Source organism: Bos javanicus, chromosome 10, assembly GCF_032452875.1.
Source record: "Bos javanicus breed banteng chromosome 10, ARS-OSU_banteng_1.0, whole genome shotgun sequence".
Classification (NCBI taxonomy): domain Eukaryota; kingdom Metazoa; phylum Chordata; class Mammalia; order Artiodactyla; family Bovidae; genus Bos; species Bos javanicus.
The window spans coordinates 55,238,274-55,256,220 of NC_083877.1; the positions used below are offsets into that span (position 1 = coordinate 55,238,274).

At 37.9% G+C, this 17,947-nt stretch overlaps 1 protein-coding gene across 1 annotated transcript in view; it reads right to left on the reverse strand.

Annotated features, from left to right (window-relative positions):
* UNC13C (unc-13 homolog C) overlaps nt 1-17,947 on the reverse strand; it is a 657,134-nt gene that overhangs the window by 74,485 nt on the left and 564,702 nt on the right. The window contains exon 25 of the mRNA XM_061431239.1: nt 4,402-4,551. Within this exon, the coding sequence (XP_061287223.1) occupies nt 4,402-4,551 (150 nt within the window). The remainder of the gene's footprint in view (nt 1-4,401; nt 4,552-17,947) is intronic.

The window sequence follows — 17,947 nt, forward strand, 5'->3', positions numbered from 1 at the left end:
TTCTCATGGTGAGATAATGATGGTAACCTCATTGAGCATTTATAAAACACTTTAGTTTAGAAACCTCTTCTGCAGATATTTCTGGGATTAGTATATCCATTTCAGAAATCAAACACCAGCTCAGAGAGGTTGGAGGGACTCATCTAAGGAAGTGAAGCTAGTGAGTGAGGGCTGAGATTCAGTAGGTTGTCCAATAGCCCATGCTACCCTTGGTAAACGCACTTGTGCATGAAGGCCCAGCAGTATCTGAAGGCACAGTGCTGCACAAAGATTTATGGAAAGTACCATAACTTCCATAACTTGACACTGAACTCTGAGACTCTTTTAATAAAAGTTTATCAAACCTGTTGTACAGAGTGCCAAAATTTGGATCATATATTTCAGGGTAGCCTAATGAACTTTCTATAGTGCTACTAAGTACTCTGAATGGCTGGATGCAGAAATTACAAACTGGGATCTGACAGAGACAGAATTAACTTTTAAATATTTAAATATATAATTAATACTAACACTTAAGGAGTTAATATTTAAAGGCATGTGATGTTTGAGAGTGAAAGAGGAGAGTGAAAAAGTTGGCTTAAAGTTCAACATTCAGAAAACTAAGATCATGGCATCTGGTCCCATCACTTCATGGGAAATAGATGGGGAAACAGTGTCAGACTTTATTTTTTTGGGCTCCAAAATCACTGCAGATGGTGACTGCAGCCATGAAATTAAAAGACGCTTACTCCTTGGAAGGAAAGTTATGACCAACCTAGATAGCATATTCAAAAGCAGAGACATTACTTTGCCAACAAAAGTCTGTCTAGTCAAGGCTATGGTTTTTCCAGTGGTCATGTATGGATGCGAGAGTTGGACTATGAAGAAAGCTGAGCACTGAAGAATTGATGCTTTTGAACTGTGGTGTTGGAGAAGACTCTTGAGAGTCCCTTGGACTGCAAGGAGATCCAACCAGTCCATTCTGAAGGAGATCAGTCCTGGGTGTTCATTGGAAGGACTGATGCTAAAGGTGAAACTCCAGTCCTTTGGCCACCTCATGCCAAGAGTTGACTCATTGGAAAAGACCCTGATGCTGGGAGGGATTGGGGGTAGGAGAAGAAGGAGACGACAGAGGATGAGATGGCTGGATGGCATCACCAACTCGATGGATATGAGTTTGAGTGAACTCTGGGAGACAGTGATGGACAGGGAGGCCTGGTGTGCTGCGATTCATGGGGGCGCAAAGAGTCAGACACAACTGAGTGAGTGAACTGAACTGAACTGAACTGATGTTTGAGAAGCAAAGGAAGAAATTTCCCAAACTCATTTTCACATAGAAGTATCTCTCCTAACACTGCTGTGTGTAGAACCTAGTATATAAAAATACATGAAAGTGACCTACCCTGGAAGAAGGGGAGAGCTGGGGGGCCCTGGGGGCATAGCTGTGGAACTCTGTAGCCCCACAAGTTTGGAACCCATTGTTCAAAGGTGGTAGTTCTAGCTTGCTAGAAGATGGATATTCACTATATGGACACGGGGTAGAAACCAGATGATATGTCATGAAAAAACAACAGAACTTATCCTCAGAGAAATTCTTCAGATGATTTGAGACACAACAAATCTAACAATTTTGCAACAGCTGTGTCATTTCCATTTCCTAAAGGTCTGAGTTTAAAAACTGATCTTGTTTTTATGGTCAGCTCATGTACTTGGTATGCTATCTAACTCTGTTTAAACTGGACTTGAACCAATAGGAATAAAATTGTTGATATGTTTGCAGCTCTGCATGGGATTTATATTAGCTGGAAATGGTCTTTATAGCTTGTTTTATAGAGTAGTGAGGTCTTGGTGGGGAAAATGAAGCATAAAGAAATACATTGTTGTATAATATTTAGGGAGGCTACACAGAGAGAGCCTGTATATTTATAATATAACACAGCTTTTAAGGGGATCATCTCAAAACCACCTTGAAAACTTTTGGCCTTAATCATTCATTTTAAATAACAAAAAATAGAGGGGAAATCTAGCGATTGCTTCCTTAATTTAGTCAGAGTTAACCAACTTGGTAATGTAAGCTGAACACATACATTTTGGAACCTGAACTGTCTATTTTGACTGATCCCAAAACCAATTAACCAGACAATTTTCAAATGTTATATATACTTGCTGACAAGAGAGATATCTTGCCATATAGTTGACCATATTTTTATAAAAAGGTATCCAGCTGTTTCTCCCTCCCCCTGGAATTCCCATCTCCCATTTTCATGTACCCAAATCCTATCTGTGTTTAAAGAAGACCTAACACAAATGATATTTCTGCTGATCATCCGAATAGGAGACTACTGTATTATCCCTTATTGCATTTATCTGCTATACTTTTCTTTTTTTCTTTCTAAACTGTTAGTTCCTTGAGAACAGAATTGATATCTGACCTTTTAAAAGGTCCCCTAATAAGTAGATTTATGGTTATACATTCCGTATTAGCCCCCAAATTTCCAAGCTCTCCATGCCTATCTCTTCCTCAAATTTTAAAATCTTACAGATTTTTAAAGTTCACTGATGTTTTTCTATTTTTATAGTCTCTTTCTACTAAGAATGTGAGGAAGTTACATATAATGATAAAGTATAACTAGATATAGAAGAGACTATTTTAAGACTGACTAAAACAATAATTGAAATATATTGAAAAGAAGGGCCAACCTAGTTTATGTATTAGCTCTGTTTTATGGATGCTGAAATGGAGTCAGAGTCCCTTAAGTAGTAGAATACTGGAGTGGGTTGCCATTTCCTTCTCCAGGGGATCTTCCCTACTGAGGGATCAAAGCTGCAACTCCTGTGTCTCCTGTATTGACAGGCAGATTCTTTACCACCACAGCTCCTAAGAAGCCCTAGTAGGTAACAGTACTAGGATAATTTAAAACTTTCTGTATGTTTCCCAACTCTTGGTTACAGCATATGCAAAAATAAAAAGTTCTGCGTGATAAATGATGTACCTCTAAACTGCTAACTGGAGATCTCTAAACAGAAGGCATTCTCATAGGAGTTTTAAGAGGCTCAGGATTGCTTTATCCTGCTCTCCACTCACCATCACAGTCACAGCTAAATGGTAGTTTCTGTGAATCAACTGTCTTATCCATAGAGAAGAGTCATGACAAAAATTTAAAGGGGTTGTTAGGAAATTAGGTGGTAAGAGTAAAAGTGTCTATTAAGAACCTAAAGATATGAAGAAGCCTTTTTCTCTTTCATCCTCTCCTCTCCCTCCTTTCTTCTACACCACCTGCCTACCTGTTTCTCGCTAAGCTACCTAATTACCTATTCACCTCTCTTCTATATATTTCTTCATAGCAAACAGAAAATAAGAATTTTTCTAACAAATACTAAAATTAAAGTGATAAGAACATTAGCCTTACTTATGCAGTAAGGTTATAAGCAAAGGGAAATGAAATTAAAGAAGTTATTAATATATAGAGAAGGTTCTTACTAATTCTTTCTTTGCTGTTCTTATCTTCAACAAAGGGTAATGTATCCTTCTTATTTATCTTGGTGCCATTGGTATTAATTAATTTGTCACAACAATATTAAATGAGGTAATACATGTAAAGTAGTAGATATTATGCTGATCCCTTGGTAGGCTTTCAAAATTACGTTCTCCTTTTCTACTTTCAGTTCTAGTTTCAAGTATCACCATTGAAGAAATCATACCCCTTGTTGTTTTGGATCAATGGTTTCCAATTTTGGACACATTTTAAAATATAGGTGCCTACTCCAAACTTACAGAATTAGAACTTCCAAGAGGAAGGGACCAAATAGGGAAACAAGCCAACTTTTTAGTTAAGAACACTATCTTAGTTGGTCATGAAGGCCTCCTTTCCCACCCATTCCCACCACTACTGAATTGAAATCTCCGTGGAGTCAAATACTTTGACTCCCCATCATCGCTGTCCAGCGTCTAGATTATAGAGTTTGATGTAAATGGACACTAAGTAAATAGTTGCTGAAGGTGGGACAAGGCAGCAATCTACTTGTCTCTGGGCTGAATTGATTCTAGTCATATTTGTGCTATTATCTTCTTCAGCACGTTTCCAACATGAACTTGGATATTCTGGACTCACTTCTATCTCCATGTCCAAATGTTATCTGAGAAGCATGAAAATCCTAATCTCTGAGGTGCTTCAGAATAGCAGCCTCCTTAGTTACCAATACTTATTTCCTTTCCATTTTTCCTTTTCTGTACATAGTCATTCCTTCTATTTCCCATCTAGTAATGAATTAAGTGTTTTGATTTTTTTTAATGAATTGATCTATTTCTGCAGAAGCCCTTTAAAACTGTCCTACATAGAGGAAAAGTATTTTTCCCCCCTCAAGTGCATATCTGCTGAACTTAGGGCAGTGGATGAAGAGAAAATTGAGTAGAATACTTACGTTTTGTCCAAGAAGTCCATGAGAGGTCTTAATACAATCTCTGCATCCATTGCTGCACTGTTCTTATTAGATGTAGTATTTCCATTTGCTCTCATTTGATTTAGTTCGAAACTCATTTGTTTTATGCACCCTTCAATGATAAGCTGGAAACTGAAAATAAAGAATATAAATTATGGAATAAAGCAAATAATTATGGTTTCCTTTGCCTGTGTCTGTTAAATTCACCCCAGGGAGTTTGATTTGTTTCCAATGGCATGATTTCCTTTGCTCATTAGTTTTCAAACTTATTGTTCAGCTGCAAAGTTTTTTGTTGCAATGAAAACTTACTTGGAACCCTTATATGTAAAGAAGATAAGAAAGATGCTTTTTGGGGTGAATTAATTTGAGTAGGGGATCATTTTGGTCCCCATCTCTCCCAGTAACAGGTGAATTTCTCAAAGCATTGTTTTAAATGACATTTTCTTATTGATTTTTAACAGTTGGTTACTCCTCCTTTGTTGAGTCCTTCGGGACTCAACACCTTCTTGGCTTTCCTCCAACCTCATTGGCTGCTCCTCTTCCATTGTCTGGCCTCTATCTCTAGCCTGGCTTAGCATATTAAAACACAGAAAGCCTGGGTAGTTTTAATTTCAGATAGTGAATTTTTTTTTTTTTTTTAGTGTAAGTATGTCCCATGTAATATTTGGGGCATATTTATACCAAAGATTGCCTATTTTTATATGGAGTTCAAATTTGATTTGACATATGCTATATGGTATCTGGCAACCCTATATTGGCAAGCCAACTTCTAGGCTCAGTCCAGTATTAACAAACACTAACTGTATGAGAGGAGACAAGTGGTAAAGGTAAGCACACTGGAAAGTGGGCTTGGATAAATCAAGGCATAGCTTAAATAAAAGCACTTAGTTTACACCTAGGATATTTCATAATCTATGAATGCTTTGAAGTAAAACTAGACAAAATCATCCTTAAATTTTACTACAAGCAAATTAATAATTTACTTAACATTTAAAGTATAGGATATAGAAAATTAAAACAACCTTTAGCTCTATAGAGAAAGTACTGTAAAGGAATGAGGAAAGAAGCATTAAAAGTAATAAAAAGCAACGTTTACCCCTTTTACCTTTTATATAATGATTTAACTAAACATTTAATGAAGAGAACTTAAGTTATATACCCTGAAACCAGAAAAGCTCCTTATGAACAGTTTGTAGGACAAATTCATCTTTGTAGCAAAATAAAAAACATATAAGTAGAGGTGACAAGCCTAACAAGGCTGGTGATAGCTGGTTGTCCAAGAAAAGAATGTTAGTTCAACTTTAAAAATTACCAAAAAGTTATAACTTTTAATGTATTTTTAAATGTTAATCTAAAAAGGTATAGCTTTTTAGAAACCTTATCAAAAGAGTAAACAAACACCTTAGTTAGCTTAAAAAGCAGCCACTAAGTACAGGAAGCATAGAGAGTCTCAAACTCAAGGAGAAATATGCCAAGACACATACTAATCAAACTAACAAAAATTATATTCAAAGAAAAAATATTAAAAGCAGCAAATAAAAAGCAAAAAATAACATACACGCGAACCCCCATAAGGTTATCAACTGATTTTTCAGCAGAAACTCTGCAGGCCTTAGGGAGTGGCAGAATATATTTGAAGAAGATGAAAGGGAAAAACCTACAACCTAGATTACTCTACCCAGCAAGTATCTCATTCAGATTTGATGGAGAAATTAGAAGCTTTAAAGAGAAGCAAGAGCTTAAAAGAACACAATACCACCAAAACAGCCTTACAACAAATGTTGAAGGAACTTCTTTAGGTGGGAAACATTAGAGAAGAAAAAGACCTACAAAAACAGACCCAAAACAATTAAGAAAATGGTAATAGGAACATATATATAGGGCGTCCTTGGTGGCTCAGACAGTAAAGAATCTGTCTGCAATACAGGAGACCTGAGTTCAATACACGGGTTGGGAAGATCCCCTGGGAAGAGGGCATGGCAACCCGCTCCATTCTACTTGCCTGGAGAATCCCCATGGACAGAGGAGCCTGGCAGGCTGTAGTCCATGCGGTTGCAAAGAGTTGGACATGACTAAGCATGCATATGAATAATTACCTGATATAAATCGATTAAATGTTCTAATCAAAAGACTGGCTGGATGGGTTAAAAAAATAAGACCTATATATAAATGCTGTCTATAAGAGATCCACTTCAGACCTAGAGACACATAAAAGACTGAAAGTGAGGGGTTGGAAAAAGATATTTCATACAAATGGAAATAAAAAGAAAGCAGAGTAGTAATACTTATATCAGACAAAATAGATCTTAAATAAAGACTGTTATAAGGGACAAGGAAGGACACTACATAGTGGTCAAGGGATCAATCCAAGAAGAAGATATAACAATGATAAATATTTATGTACCTAACACAGGAGCACCTCAATACATTAAAGGAAATGCTAACAGCCATAAAAGGGGGACTCAACAGCAAACCACTAACAGTGGGGAAATTTAACACCCCACTTTACCAATGGACAGATCATCCAGACAGAAAATTAATAAGTAAACACAAGCCTTAAATGACACACTAGGTCAGACAGACTCAACTGAAATATATAGGACACTCCACCTGAAAGCAGCAGAATACACTTTATTCTCAAGTGTACATGGAACATTCTCCAGGATACATCACATCTTGAGTCACAAATCAAGTCTTGATAAATGTAAGAAATTTGAAGTCATAACAAGCATCTTTTCCAACCACAACACTATGAGATTAGACATCAATTACAAGAAAAAAAAAAAACTCTAAAAAGTACAAACAGGTGGAGGCTAACTAATATGCTACTAAATAACCAAGAGATCACTGAGGAAATCAAAAGATACATAGAAACAAATGATAATGAGAACATGGTGACTCAAAATCTATGGGATGCAGCAAATGCTTTTCTAAGAGGGAAGTTTATAGCAATATAATCCTACCTTAAGAAATGAGAAAAATCTCAAACAACTTAACCTTACATCTAAAGCAACTAGAAAAAGAACAAGCAGCAAAATGCTAAGTTAGCAGAAGGAAAAAATTAATAAAATTTAGAACAGAAGTAAAATAGAAATGAAAACAAAAGCAAAGATCAATAAAACTAAAAGCTGGTTCTTTGATAAACAAAACTGATAAAGCTTTAGCCAGACTCATCAAAAAAAAAAGGAAGAGGCCTCAAATAGATAAAATTATTGGGCTGGCCAAGAAGTTTGTTCCAGTTTTTCCATTACATCTTACAGAAAAAACCCAAACAAATATTTTGGCCAACCCAATAGAAATGAAAAAGGAGAAATTACAAATTGATACTATAGAAATACAGAGGATAGTAAGACTATTACAAGCAATTGTATGCCAATAAAATGAAGAAATGGACAGATTTTTAGAAAGGCACAACCTTCCAAGGCTGAACCAGGAAGAAATAGAAAATGTGAACAGACCAATCACCATTACTGAAATTGAAACTGATTAAAAATCTTCCAGCAAACGTAAGTTCAGGAACAGATAGCTTCATAGGTAAACTTTATCAAACATTTAGAGAAGAGCTAACAACCATCCTTCTCAAACTCTTCCAAAAAAAAAAAAAACAACAACAAAACTTTTGAGGAACACTCCCAGGCTCATTCTATAAGGCCATCACCCTGATACCAAAACCAGACAAAGATATCACACATCCACATCCACAAACATTACAGACCAGTATCACTGATGAACACAGAAGCAAAAATCCCCAACAAAGTACTAGCAAACAGAATCCAACAACATATAAACGTAACATACACCATGATCAAGTGGGATTTATCCCAGGGATGCAAGGATTCTGCAACATACACAAACCGATCAGTGTAATACACTACACTAACCAACAGAGGAATAAAAACTCTATGATCATCTCAATAGGTGCAGGAAAAGCTTTTGACAAAATTCAACACCCATTTACAATTAAAAAGCTTCTCAGAAAGTAGGCATAGAGGGAACTTACCTTAATTAATAAAGGCCATATTTGACAAACCCAGAGCTATTAATAACAATATGCCCAATGGTGAAAAACTGAAAGCATTTCCTCTAAGATCAGGAATAAGACAAGGATGTCCATTCTTGCCACTATTATTCAACATAATTTTGGAAGTCCTAGCCATGGCAATCAGAGAAGAAAAAGAATCCAAATTGAAAGAGAAGTAAAACTGTCACTGTTTGCACATGACATAATACTATACATAATGAATCCTAAAGAGGCCTCCAGAAATCTACTGGTACTAATCAATGAATTTGATGAAGTTGTATGATGCAAAATTAAAACACAGAAATCTCACATTCCTATACACTAGCAAAAAAGATCAGGGAGAGAAAATAAGGAAACAATCCAATTTACCATTAAAACAACAACAACAACAACAAAATACCTAGGAATAAACCTACCTAAGGAGGCAAAAGATCTGTACTCAGAAAACTATAAGATACTGATGAAAGAAAGACCACACAGACAGATGGAGAGATATACCATATTCTTGGATCAGAAGAATCAATATTGTGAAAACAACTATATTATCCAAAGCAATCTACAGATTCAAAGCAATCTCTATCAAGTTACCAATAGCATTTTTCACAGAATTAGAACAAAAAATTTTACAATTTGTATGGAAACACAAAAGACCCCAAATAGCCAAAGCAATCGTGAGAAAGAAAAATGGAGTTGGAGGAATCAGGCTCCCTGACTTCAGACTATACTACAAAGCTACAGTAATCAAGACAGTACTACACACACACACAGAAATACAGATCAATGGAACAGGACAGAAAGCCCAGAGATAAACCCTCCCACCTATGGTCACCTAATCTATGACAAAGGAAGCAAGAATATAAAATGGAGAAAAGTCAGTCTCTTCAATAAGTGGTACTGGGAAAACTGGAGAGCTAAAGCTAAAAGAATGAAATTAGAACACTCCCTAACACCATACACAAAAATAACCTCAAGTTCATTAAATACCTAAATGTATTTAATTTAGGAAAACGTAGGCAGAATACTCTTTGATATAAATCACAGCAAAATCTTTGTGACCCACTTCCTAGAGTAATGAAAATAAAAACAAAAATAAACAAATGGCTCCTAAGTAAACTTAAAACCTTTTGCACAGCAAAGAAAACCATAAGCAAGACAAAAAGACACCCTCAGAATGGGAGAAAATATATGAAGCAACTGACAAGGGATTAATCTACAAAATCTACAAAATATACAAACAACTCTTGTAGCTCAATATAAATACAAGGAACACCATCAAAAAATGGGTAAAAGACCTCAAGAGACATTTCTCCAAAGAAAGCATACAGATGGACCACAGGCATATGAAAAGATGCTCAGCAGCACTAATTATCAGTTCAGTCCAGTCGCTCAGTCATGTCCGACTCTTTGCGACCCCATGAATTGCAGCACACCAGGCCTCCCTGTCCATCACCAACTCCCGGAGTTCACTCAGACTCACATCCATCGAGTCAGTGATGCCATCCAGACATCTCATCCTCTGTTGTCTTCTTCTCCTCCTGCCCCCAATCCCTCCCAGCATCACAGTCTTTTCCAATGAGTCAACTCTTCACTAATTATCAGACAAGTGCAAATTGAAACTATCATCTCACACTGGTCAGAATGGCCATCAAAAAAATTTACAAACAATAAATGCTGGAGAGGGTGTGGAGAAAAGGGAACCCTTCTAAACTATTGGTGGGAATGTAAACTGATACAACCATTATGGAGAACAGTATGGAGGTTCCTCAAAAAACTGAAAATAGAACACTATATGACCCAGCAATCCCACTCCTGGGCATATACCCAGAGAAAATCAGAATTTCAAAAGACATATGCACCCCAATGTTCACTGCAGCACTACAATAGCCAGGACATGAAAGAAAAGCTAAGTTTCCATCAACAGAAGAATGGATGAAGAAGATGTGGCATATATATATATATATATATATATATGTAACAGCCATAAAAAGGAATGGAATTGTGTCATTTGTAGAGACATGGATGGAGCTAGAGACTGCCATACAGAGCGAAGTCAGAAGGAGAAAAGGAAAATTTTATAGTAATGCATATATGTGGGATCTAGAAAAAGGGTACTGATGAACCTATTTGCAAAGCAGAAATAGAGACACAGACCTAGACAACAAACATACAGAAAACCAAAGGTGGCTTGGAGGGGCTGGGCTGAATTGGGAGATCGAAACTGACATACACACACTACCATGTATAAAATAGATAACTAATGAGAACCTACTGTATAGTATAGGGGACTCTACTCCATGCTCTGTGGTAACCTCAATGGGAAGGAAATACAAAAAGGAAGGGATATATGTATACTTACAGCTGATTCACTTTGCTGTTTGGCATAAATTAATACAACATTGTAAAGCAACTATAATAAATTTTTTTAATAAAAGCATTCAAGCTCAACAATTACATTATCTTAATATCAACAAAAGCAAAATCAACCCCAAGGTGTTACACTGGACTAATCTATTAACCAATAGAAGCAATAATGTTAATATGAGTTACAAGAAATATTTCTCCTTGCATAATCTATATAAGTAACTAATATTATACTGATAGTTAAAAGCAAATAAGAGGTGGCAAGAATACACAGAAGAACTATACAAAAAAGGTCTATATAGAACTATACAACTATAGAACTATAGAACTATAAAAGGTCTATAAAGAACTATACAAAAAAGATCATATCACATAATGATATGATCATTCATCTAGAGCCAGACATCCTGGAGAATGAAGTCAAGTGGGCCTAGGAAGCATTACTACAAACAAAGCTAGTAGAGGTGATGGTATTCCAACTGAGCTATTTCAAATCCTAAAAGATGATGCTGTTAAAGTGTTGCACTCAATATGCCAACAGATTTGGAAACTCAGCAATGGCTACAGGACTGGAAAAGGTCAGTTTTCATTCCAATCCCAAAGAAAGACAATGCCAAAGAGCGTTCAACTACTGTACAATTGCAGTCATTTTACATACTAGCAAGGTTATGCTCAAAATCATTCAACCTAGGCTTCAACAGTACATGAACCAAGAACTTCTAGATGTATAAGCTGGATTTAGAAAAGGCAAAGGAACAAGAGATCAGATTGGCAATATCTGTTGGATCACAGAAAAAGGAAGGGAATTCCAGAAAAACATCTGCTTCATTGACAGTGCTAAAACCTTTGACTGTGTGGATCACAACCAACTGGAAAATTCATAAGGAGATGAGAATACCACACTACCTTACCTGCCTCCTGAGAAACCGGTATACAAGTCAAGAAGCAACAATTAGAACCAGACATGAACAATGGACTGTTTCAAAACTGGGAAAGGAGTATATTAAGGCTGTATATTGTCACCCTGCTTATTTAAAAAAGATGCAGAGTATATCATGCAAAATGCTGGTCTGGGTGAAGCACATCTGGAATCAAGTTTGCTGGGAGAAATATCAATCACTTCAGATACGCAGATGAAACCACTCTAGTGGCAGAAAGCGAAGAGGAACTAAAGAGCCTCTTGATGAAGGTGAAAGAGGAGAGTGAAAAATCTGGCTTAAAACTCAACATTCAACAACTGAAGATCATGGCATCCAGTCCTATCACTTCATGGCAAATAGATGGGTAAAAATGGAAACAGTGACAGGCTATTTTCTTGGGCTCCAAAATATCTGTGGATGGTGACTGAAAAACCTGGACAGTGCATTAAAAAGCAGAGACATCACTTTGCCAACAAAGGTCTGTAGAGTCAAAGCTATGGTTTTTCTAGTAATCATTTATGGATATAAGAATTAGACCATAAAAAAAGGCTGAGTGCTAAAAAATTGATGCTTTTGAGCTGTGGTTTTGGAGAAGACTCTTGAGAGTCCCTTGGACTGCAAGGAGATCCAACCATATCATCCTAAAGGAAATCAGTCCTGAATATTCACTGGAATGATGCTGAAGCTGAAACTCCAATACTCTGGCCACCTGATGCAAAGAACTGACTCATTGGGAAAGATACTGATGCTGGGAAAGACTGAAAGCAGGAGGAGAAGGGGGTGACAGAGGATGAGATGATTGGTTGGCATCACTGATTCACTGGTAATGAGTTTTGAGCAAACTCCCGGAGATAGTGAAAAACAAGCAAGCCTGGGCGCTGCAGTCCACGGGGTGGCAAAGAGTTGGACATGACTGAGTGACTAAACAACAAGAGCAGCAAATAAATGCAATTAAACATTAAGTTACTTATTAAATACACTTTAACCCAACACAGGCAGGCACACAAGAAAGATTAAAAAAAGATTTAACTAAGTCTGTGAGGTGTAATCTGTAGTACTATTGTTTTCATTCTTTATATCCTCCTATACCAACTTTGGTGGTTTCTAAACTAAACAGCAGAAAATAGTAGAGATTTAAATAGTGGAGACTCTGAGCATATTCAGTAGTCCTCTGTGTTGTCTGTTACTCTCAACTTCAACAATAAGTGTAATTATAATACACACACTAGCAGGCAAGAAAAAAGCCAGTTAGGATACTGAGGGTAAATTAATCACATCTTGGGAATGGTGAGAAGGAGTTACCAGGTAATAATAATAAGGTAATAACCTGTACTGTATACAGGTCAAGAAGCAACAGTTAGAAGCAGAAATGGAACAATGGACTGGTTCAAAATTGGTAAAGGAGTATGTCAAGACTGTATATTGTCATCCTGTTTATTTAACTTAGATGCAGACTACATCATGCAAAATTCTGGGCTGAAAGAGTCACAAGCTGGAATCAGGATTGTCAAGAGAAATATCAACAACCTCAGATATGTAGATGATACCACTCTAATGGCAGAAAGTAAAGAGGAACTAAAGAGCCTTGCCAGGGTCCAGCCCCGGTGGATCCATGGAATTCGAAGCGGGGACGGCGTTGGCGAGGATCAGGAAATAACTGCTTAATTAAACTTTAATTAAGGATATAAAGAGTAATAGAATAAGGATAGCTCAGTAGGAAAATTCAGTGAAGAAAGAGGCTGAATAATTCAGCCAGAAGGTAGGAGAAAGAATGACATGGTGAGACCAAGTTTCAGTGAACAAGGCCCGCACTTTATTTTCCAAAGTAGTTTTTATACCTTAAGTTATGCATAGAGGATAATGGGGGAAGGGGTAGAGTCATGCTGCAAGCCAGGCTTTCTTCCTGCAAACTTATCATATGCAAAAGTTTAGGTGATTTGCATCATCTTCTGGCCCGGAGGCCTTTTTCTCTAAAGGTGATTATTCTAAAGTCAGGCGCCAGCCTCCAAAAAGCATTAGATAAAGTTGCATTCCTACAGAGCAAAGGTGTGGTGGGCTATAACAAGAAAAAGAATTAACTCAAGGGTCCCAGGTTACAAACATTAAAGCTACTACTTACACCAATTATATTAATCAATACACTGCCAGGGACACAGCAGGTAAGGGATATGGAAACTTAGCAGCAAACATTGGCCCAACAAGTGAAAATCCCTTCACCAATACAATTTCTAATCAATCTTTTAACTGCTCAAAGGAATCTGTATTTAGACAGTTTAGAACATCTCATGCCTCTCACAGTTGGGAGGCTCTGAACAATCACGTGTGGCTGGAAAAACCTATTCAGGCAGGCTAGAGGATTTCCAAAAGAGATTGTAGGTTGAAACACTGTCACACCCAGGAATTATTAACTGGATCTGTAAGCTAACTCTTTTTTCAGAGAGAGGTAGTGGGGGACAGCCCCCCGTAAAGTCAGAGGTGTAGGTGAAAGCACAAAGCAGAAAGTAGGCAGACTCTGGTTTTGGGGGTAGATGGGGGACTCCTGAGGCTAGATCCCGCCTTTGCGTATGCCGAGCCTCCTTCCTCATGACCTTTGTCATGGGCGGAGTTCCTTACGCTGGCTCCCGGCAGTGATAGAATTCCAGTTGAGCTATTCTAGATCCTGAAAGATGATGCTGTGGAAAGTGCTGCACTCAATATGCAATATGCAATATGCCAGCTCCCGGCAGAGCCTCTTGATAAGGGTGAAAGAGAAGAGTGCAAAAGCTGGCTTAAAAACCAACATTCAAGAAATGAATATCATGGCATCTGGTCCCATCACTTCATGGCAAACAGATGGGGAAAAAGTGGAAACAGTGATAGATTTTTTCTTAGCTCCAAAATCACTGTGGACAGTGACTGCAGCCATGAAATTAAAATGCACTTTCTCCTTGGGAGAAAAGCTATGACAGACCTAGATAGCATATAAAAAAGCAGAGACATTTCTTTGCCAACAAAAGTCCACATGGTCAAAGCTATGGTTTTCCAGTAATTGTGCATGATGAAAAAGTAGCCTGAACACCAAAGAATTAATGCTTTCAGATTGTGGTGCTGGAGAAGACTCTTGAGAGTCCCTTGGACTTTAAGGAGATCCAAGCAGTCGATCCTAAAGGAAATCAACCCTGAATATTCATTGGAAGGACTGATGCTGAAGCTTCAATACTTTGGCCACCTGATGCAAAAAGCCGACTCATTGGAAAAGACCCTGATGATGGGAAAGATTGAAGGAAATAGAGAAAGGGGTGGCAGAGGATAAGATGGTTAGATTGCATCACTGATTCAATGGACATGAACCTGGGCAAACTCTGGGAGATAGTGGAGGACAGAGAAGCCTGGTGTGTTGTAGGCCATGAGGTTGCAAAGAGTCAAATATGACTTAGCAACTGAACAGCAACAAGAAGTAGCAGTAGGTACTTGAAGCAATATATAGGAAAGGTAAATCATGCCGGAAAACATTTGACCTGGTTGATTTACCACTAGGTCATCAGTGATTCAGCTGAGTGTATTATTAAGCACCTTTGAAATAGCTACTTTCTTAGAACTGATTCTTAAAACAGTGAATTGAGGTGGAGGCTTGACTGAGCAGAAGGTATGATACTCATGATCCAAAAATGTACAAACAGGCTCCTACAACAGACCCATATGGTAAACACCCACCAGAAGACAGCTCTGTGTGTGGGATCAGACATATGGAGGAAGGATTACCAGAGAATAAGAGAGAATGCTCTTCTGCTGCTGCTAATTCACTTTAGTTGTGTCCAACTCTGTGTGACCCCATAGACGGCAGCCCACCAGGCTCTCCTGTCCCTGGGATTCTCCAGACAAGAACACTGGAGTGGGTTGCCATTTCCTTCTCCAATGCATGAAAGTGAAAAGTGAAAGTGAAGTCGCTCAGTCATGTCTGACCCTCAGGGACCCCGTGGACTGCAGCCTACCAGGCTCCTCCGTCCATGGGATTTTCCAGGCAAGAGTACTGTAGTGGGGTGCCAATGCCTTCTCCAAATGCTCTTCTACCCTACCATTAATCCAGGCTGAATCAACACTGGCATCTTACTGAAAATCTTCTGTCTCTATCAACTTTTGGTAAAGTCACCTAAAGAGTCTTTTTTTCTATCTATTTTCTGCTTGAAAAGTTTTTATTAATCCGTAGCGCTTCAGGTGGCTCAGCAGTAAAGAATCCACCTGTGATGCAGAAGACACTGGTTCGAACCCTGGGTTGAGAAGGTCTCCTGGAGAAGAGCATGGCAACCCACTCCAATATTCTTGCCTGGAGAATCCCATAGACAGAAGAGCCTGGCATGCTATAGTCCAAAGAGTTGGACACAACTCAAGCAACTGCACGCGCACACACACACACACACACACAGTACCAGAAAATAATGACAGACTCTATCGATCCCAGGGTCAGGAAGATCCCCTGGAGAAGGAAATGGCAACCCACTCCAGTATTCTTGCCTGGAGAATCCCATGGACAGAGGAGCCTGGTGGGCTACAGTCCATGGGGTCGAAAAGAGTCGGACATGACTGAGTGATTTCATTCATTCATTCATTCATGAGCACTTGAGAAGCCACAGAAGACACACAGAACTCCTATGAAATGTTCATGATTTTTAAAATTTATTTAATCCAGCTGGCCACTGGTACCAGAGATTAAAAGAAGTGTAATAAACCAAAGAACTAAACTGCAAAATATGTGTGTAAGCATAAACCTGAGTGGCAAAGGTTTAGAAAACATTAAGACATCATTAAGATATCACTGAGGTTTTATCTCACTTAGTCTCAGTTCCCAGGTGGGTTTCCTATGCATGTATTATAACCCAGAGACCCAGGCTTCAGATGTTTGGTTTGGCTTTGGCCTGGCTTTCCTGAAAAAATCATCCTGCCAGCTACATAGAGTAGAATAATTTAATTGTGGGTTTTAATAACAGCAGATGAAATAGATTTGGGGCAATTAATTATGCACTTAATTTTAAAACTCACAACCACTAATTTACACTAAAAGAAAGGTGGACTCATACTGAAATTATCCAGTTTGACTCTACTGCATGATCAAACTGATCCTTATGGACTTCTCACCTACCCTGAGTGTGAGATACAGACTTGGTTGGTAGTGTGGAAAATAAATCCATGGCAACAGAATAAGATAATTATTCTTTTTATAAGGGAGGCCTAAAAGCTCAGTACATCAAGACTGCATCTGGCTCAGCATCTAAACTGTGAAGGGGCTTTCCACGAAGATGATGAACACACCTCTGATACTGAAGAGGAGTCCAAGCATAGGACTTTCCTTTGCTTCGTTCCTACATTTGAGAAAAAGTATGATACTTTGTGTCTTTTTCTTTTTAGTCTTTCTGATTTAAGAGTGGCAAAACTAATCAGCAGATGTCTGTTAAGTATGTGTTTTTCCAAAATACACAAATAAGTCATGACTAGACTCCAACTGAGCGACTTCACTCTCATGCATTGGAGAAGGAAATGGCAACCCACTCCAGTGTTCTTGCCTGGAGAATCTCAGAGACGGCGGAGCCTGGTGGGCTGCCATCTATGGGATCACACAGAGTTGGACATGACTGAAGTGACTTAGCAGCAGCAGCAGACTCCAAAGAGACAGCTAGCCCTCTTTTTAAGAATAAATTTCAATCTTATTTGAGAACTGAAGTCATAGGTTAAAATAATAAGTCAGTATTTATTGAACTAATACTTAAAGCAAATTCTGTATGAAATTAATGAACTTCTTAAAAGATGTGTTTGATTTACCATTATATCCAAGAAAACAAACAAACCAGCCAAAGAATAAACCTACTTAAGAAGGCAAAAGACCCATACTTCAAAAACTATAAGATACTGATGAAATAAAATTGAAAATCATACAAATAAATGGAAAGATATACTCTATTCTTAGATTGGAAGAATCAGCATTGTTCAAATGACTATACTACCTAAGGCAATCTAAAGATTCAATGCAATCCCTATCAAATTAACAATGGCATTTTTCACACTACTGAAACGAAGAAAAATTAAAATTTGTATGGGAACACAAAAGACCTCAAATAGCCAAAGTATCTTGAGAAAGATGAACAGAGCTGGAGGAACCATGCTCCCTGACTTTTGACTATGCTACAGACTATATTAAAATACTACAGTAATCAAAACTGTATGGTACTGGCATGAAAACAGACACAGAGGTCAG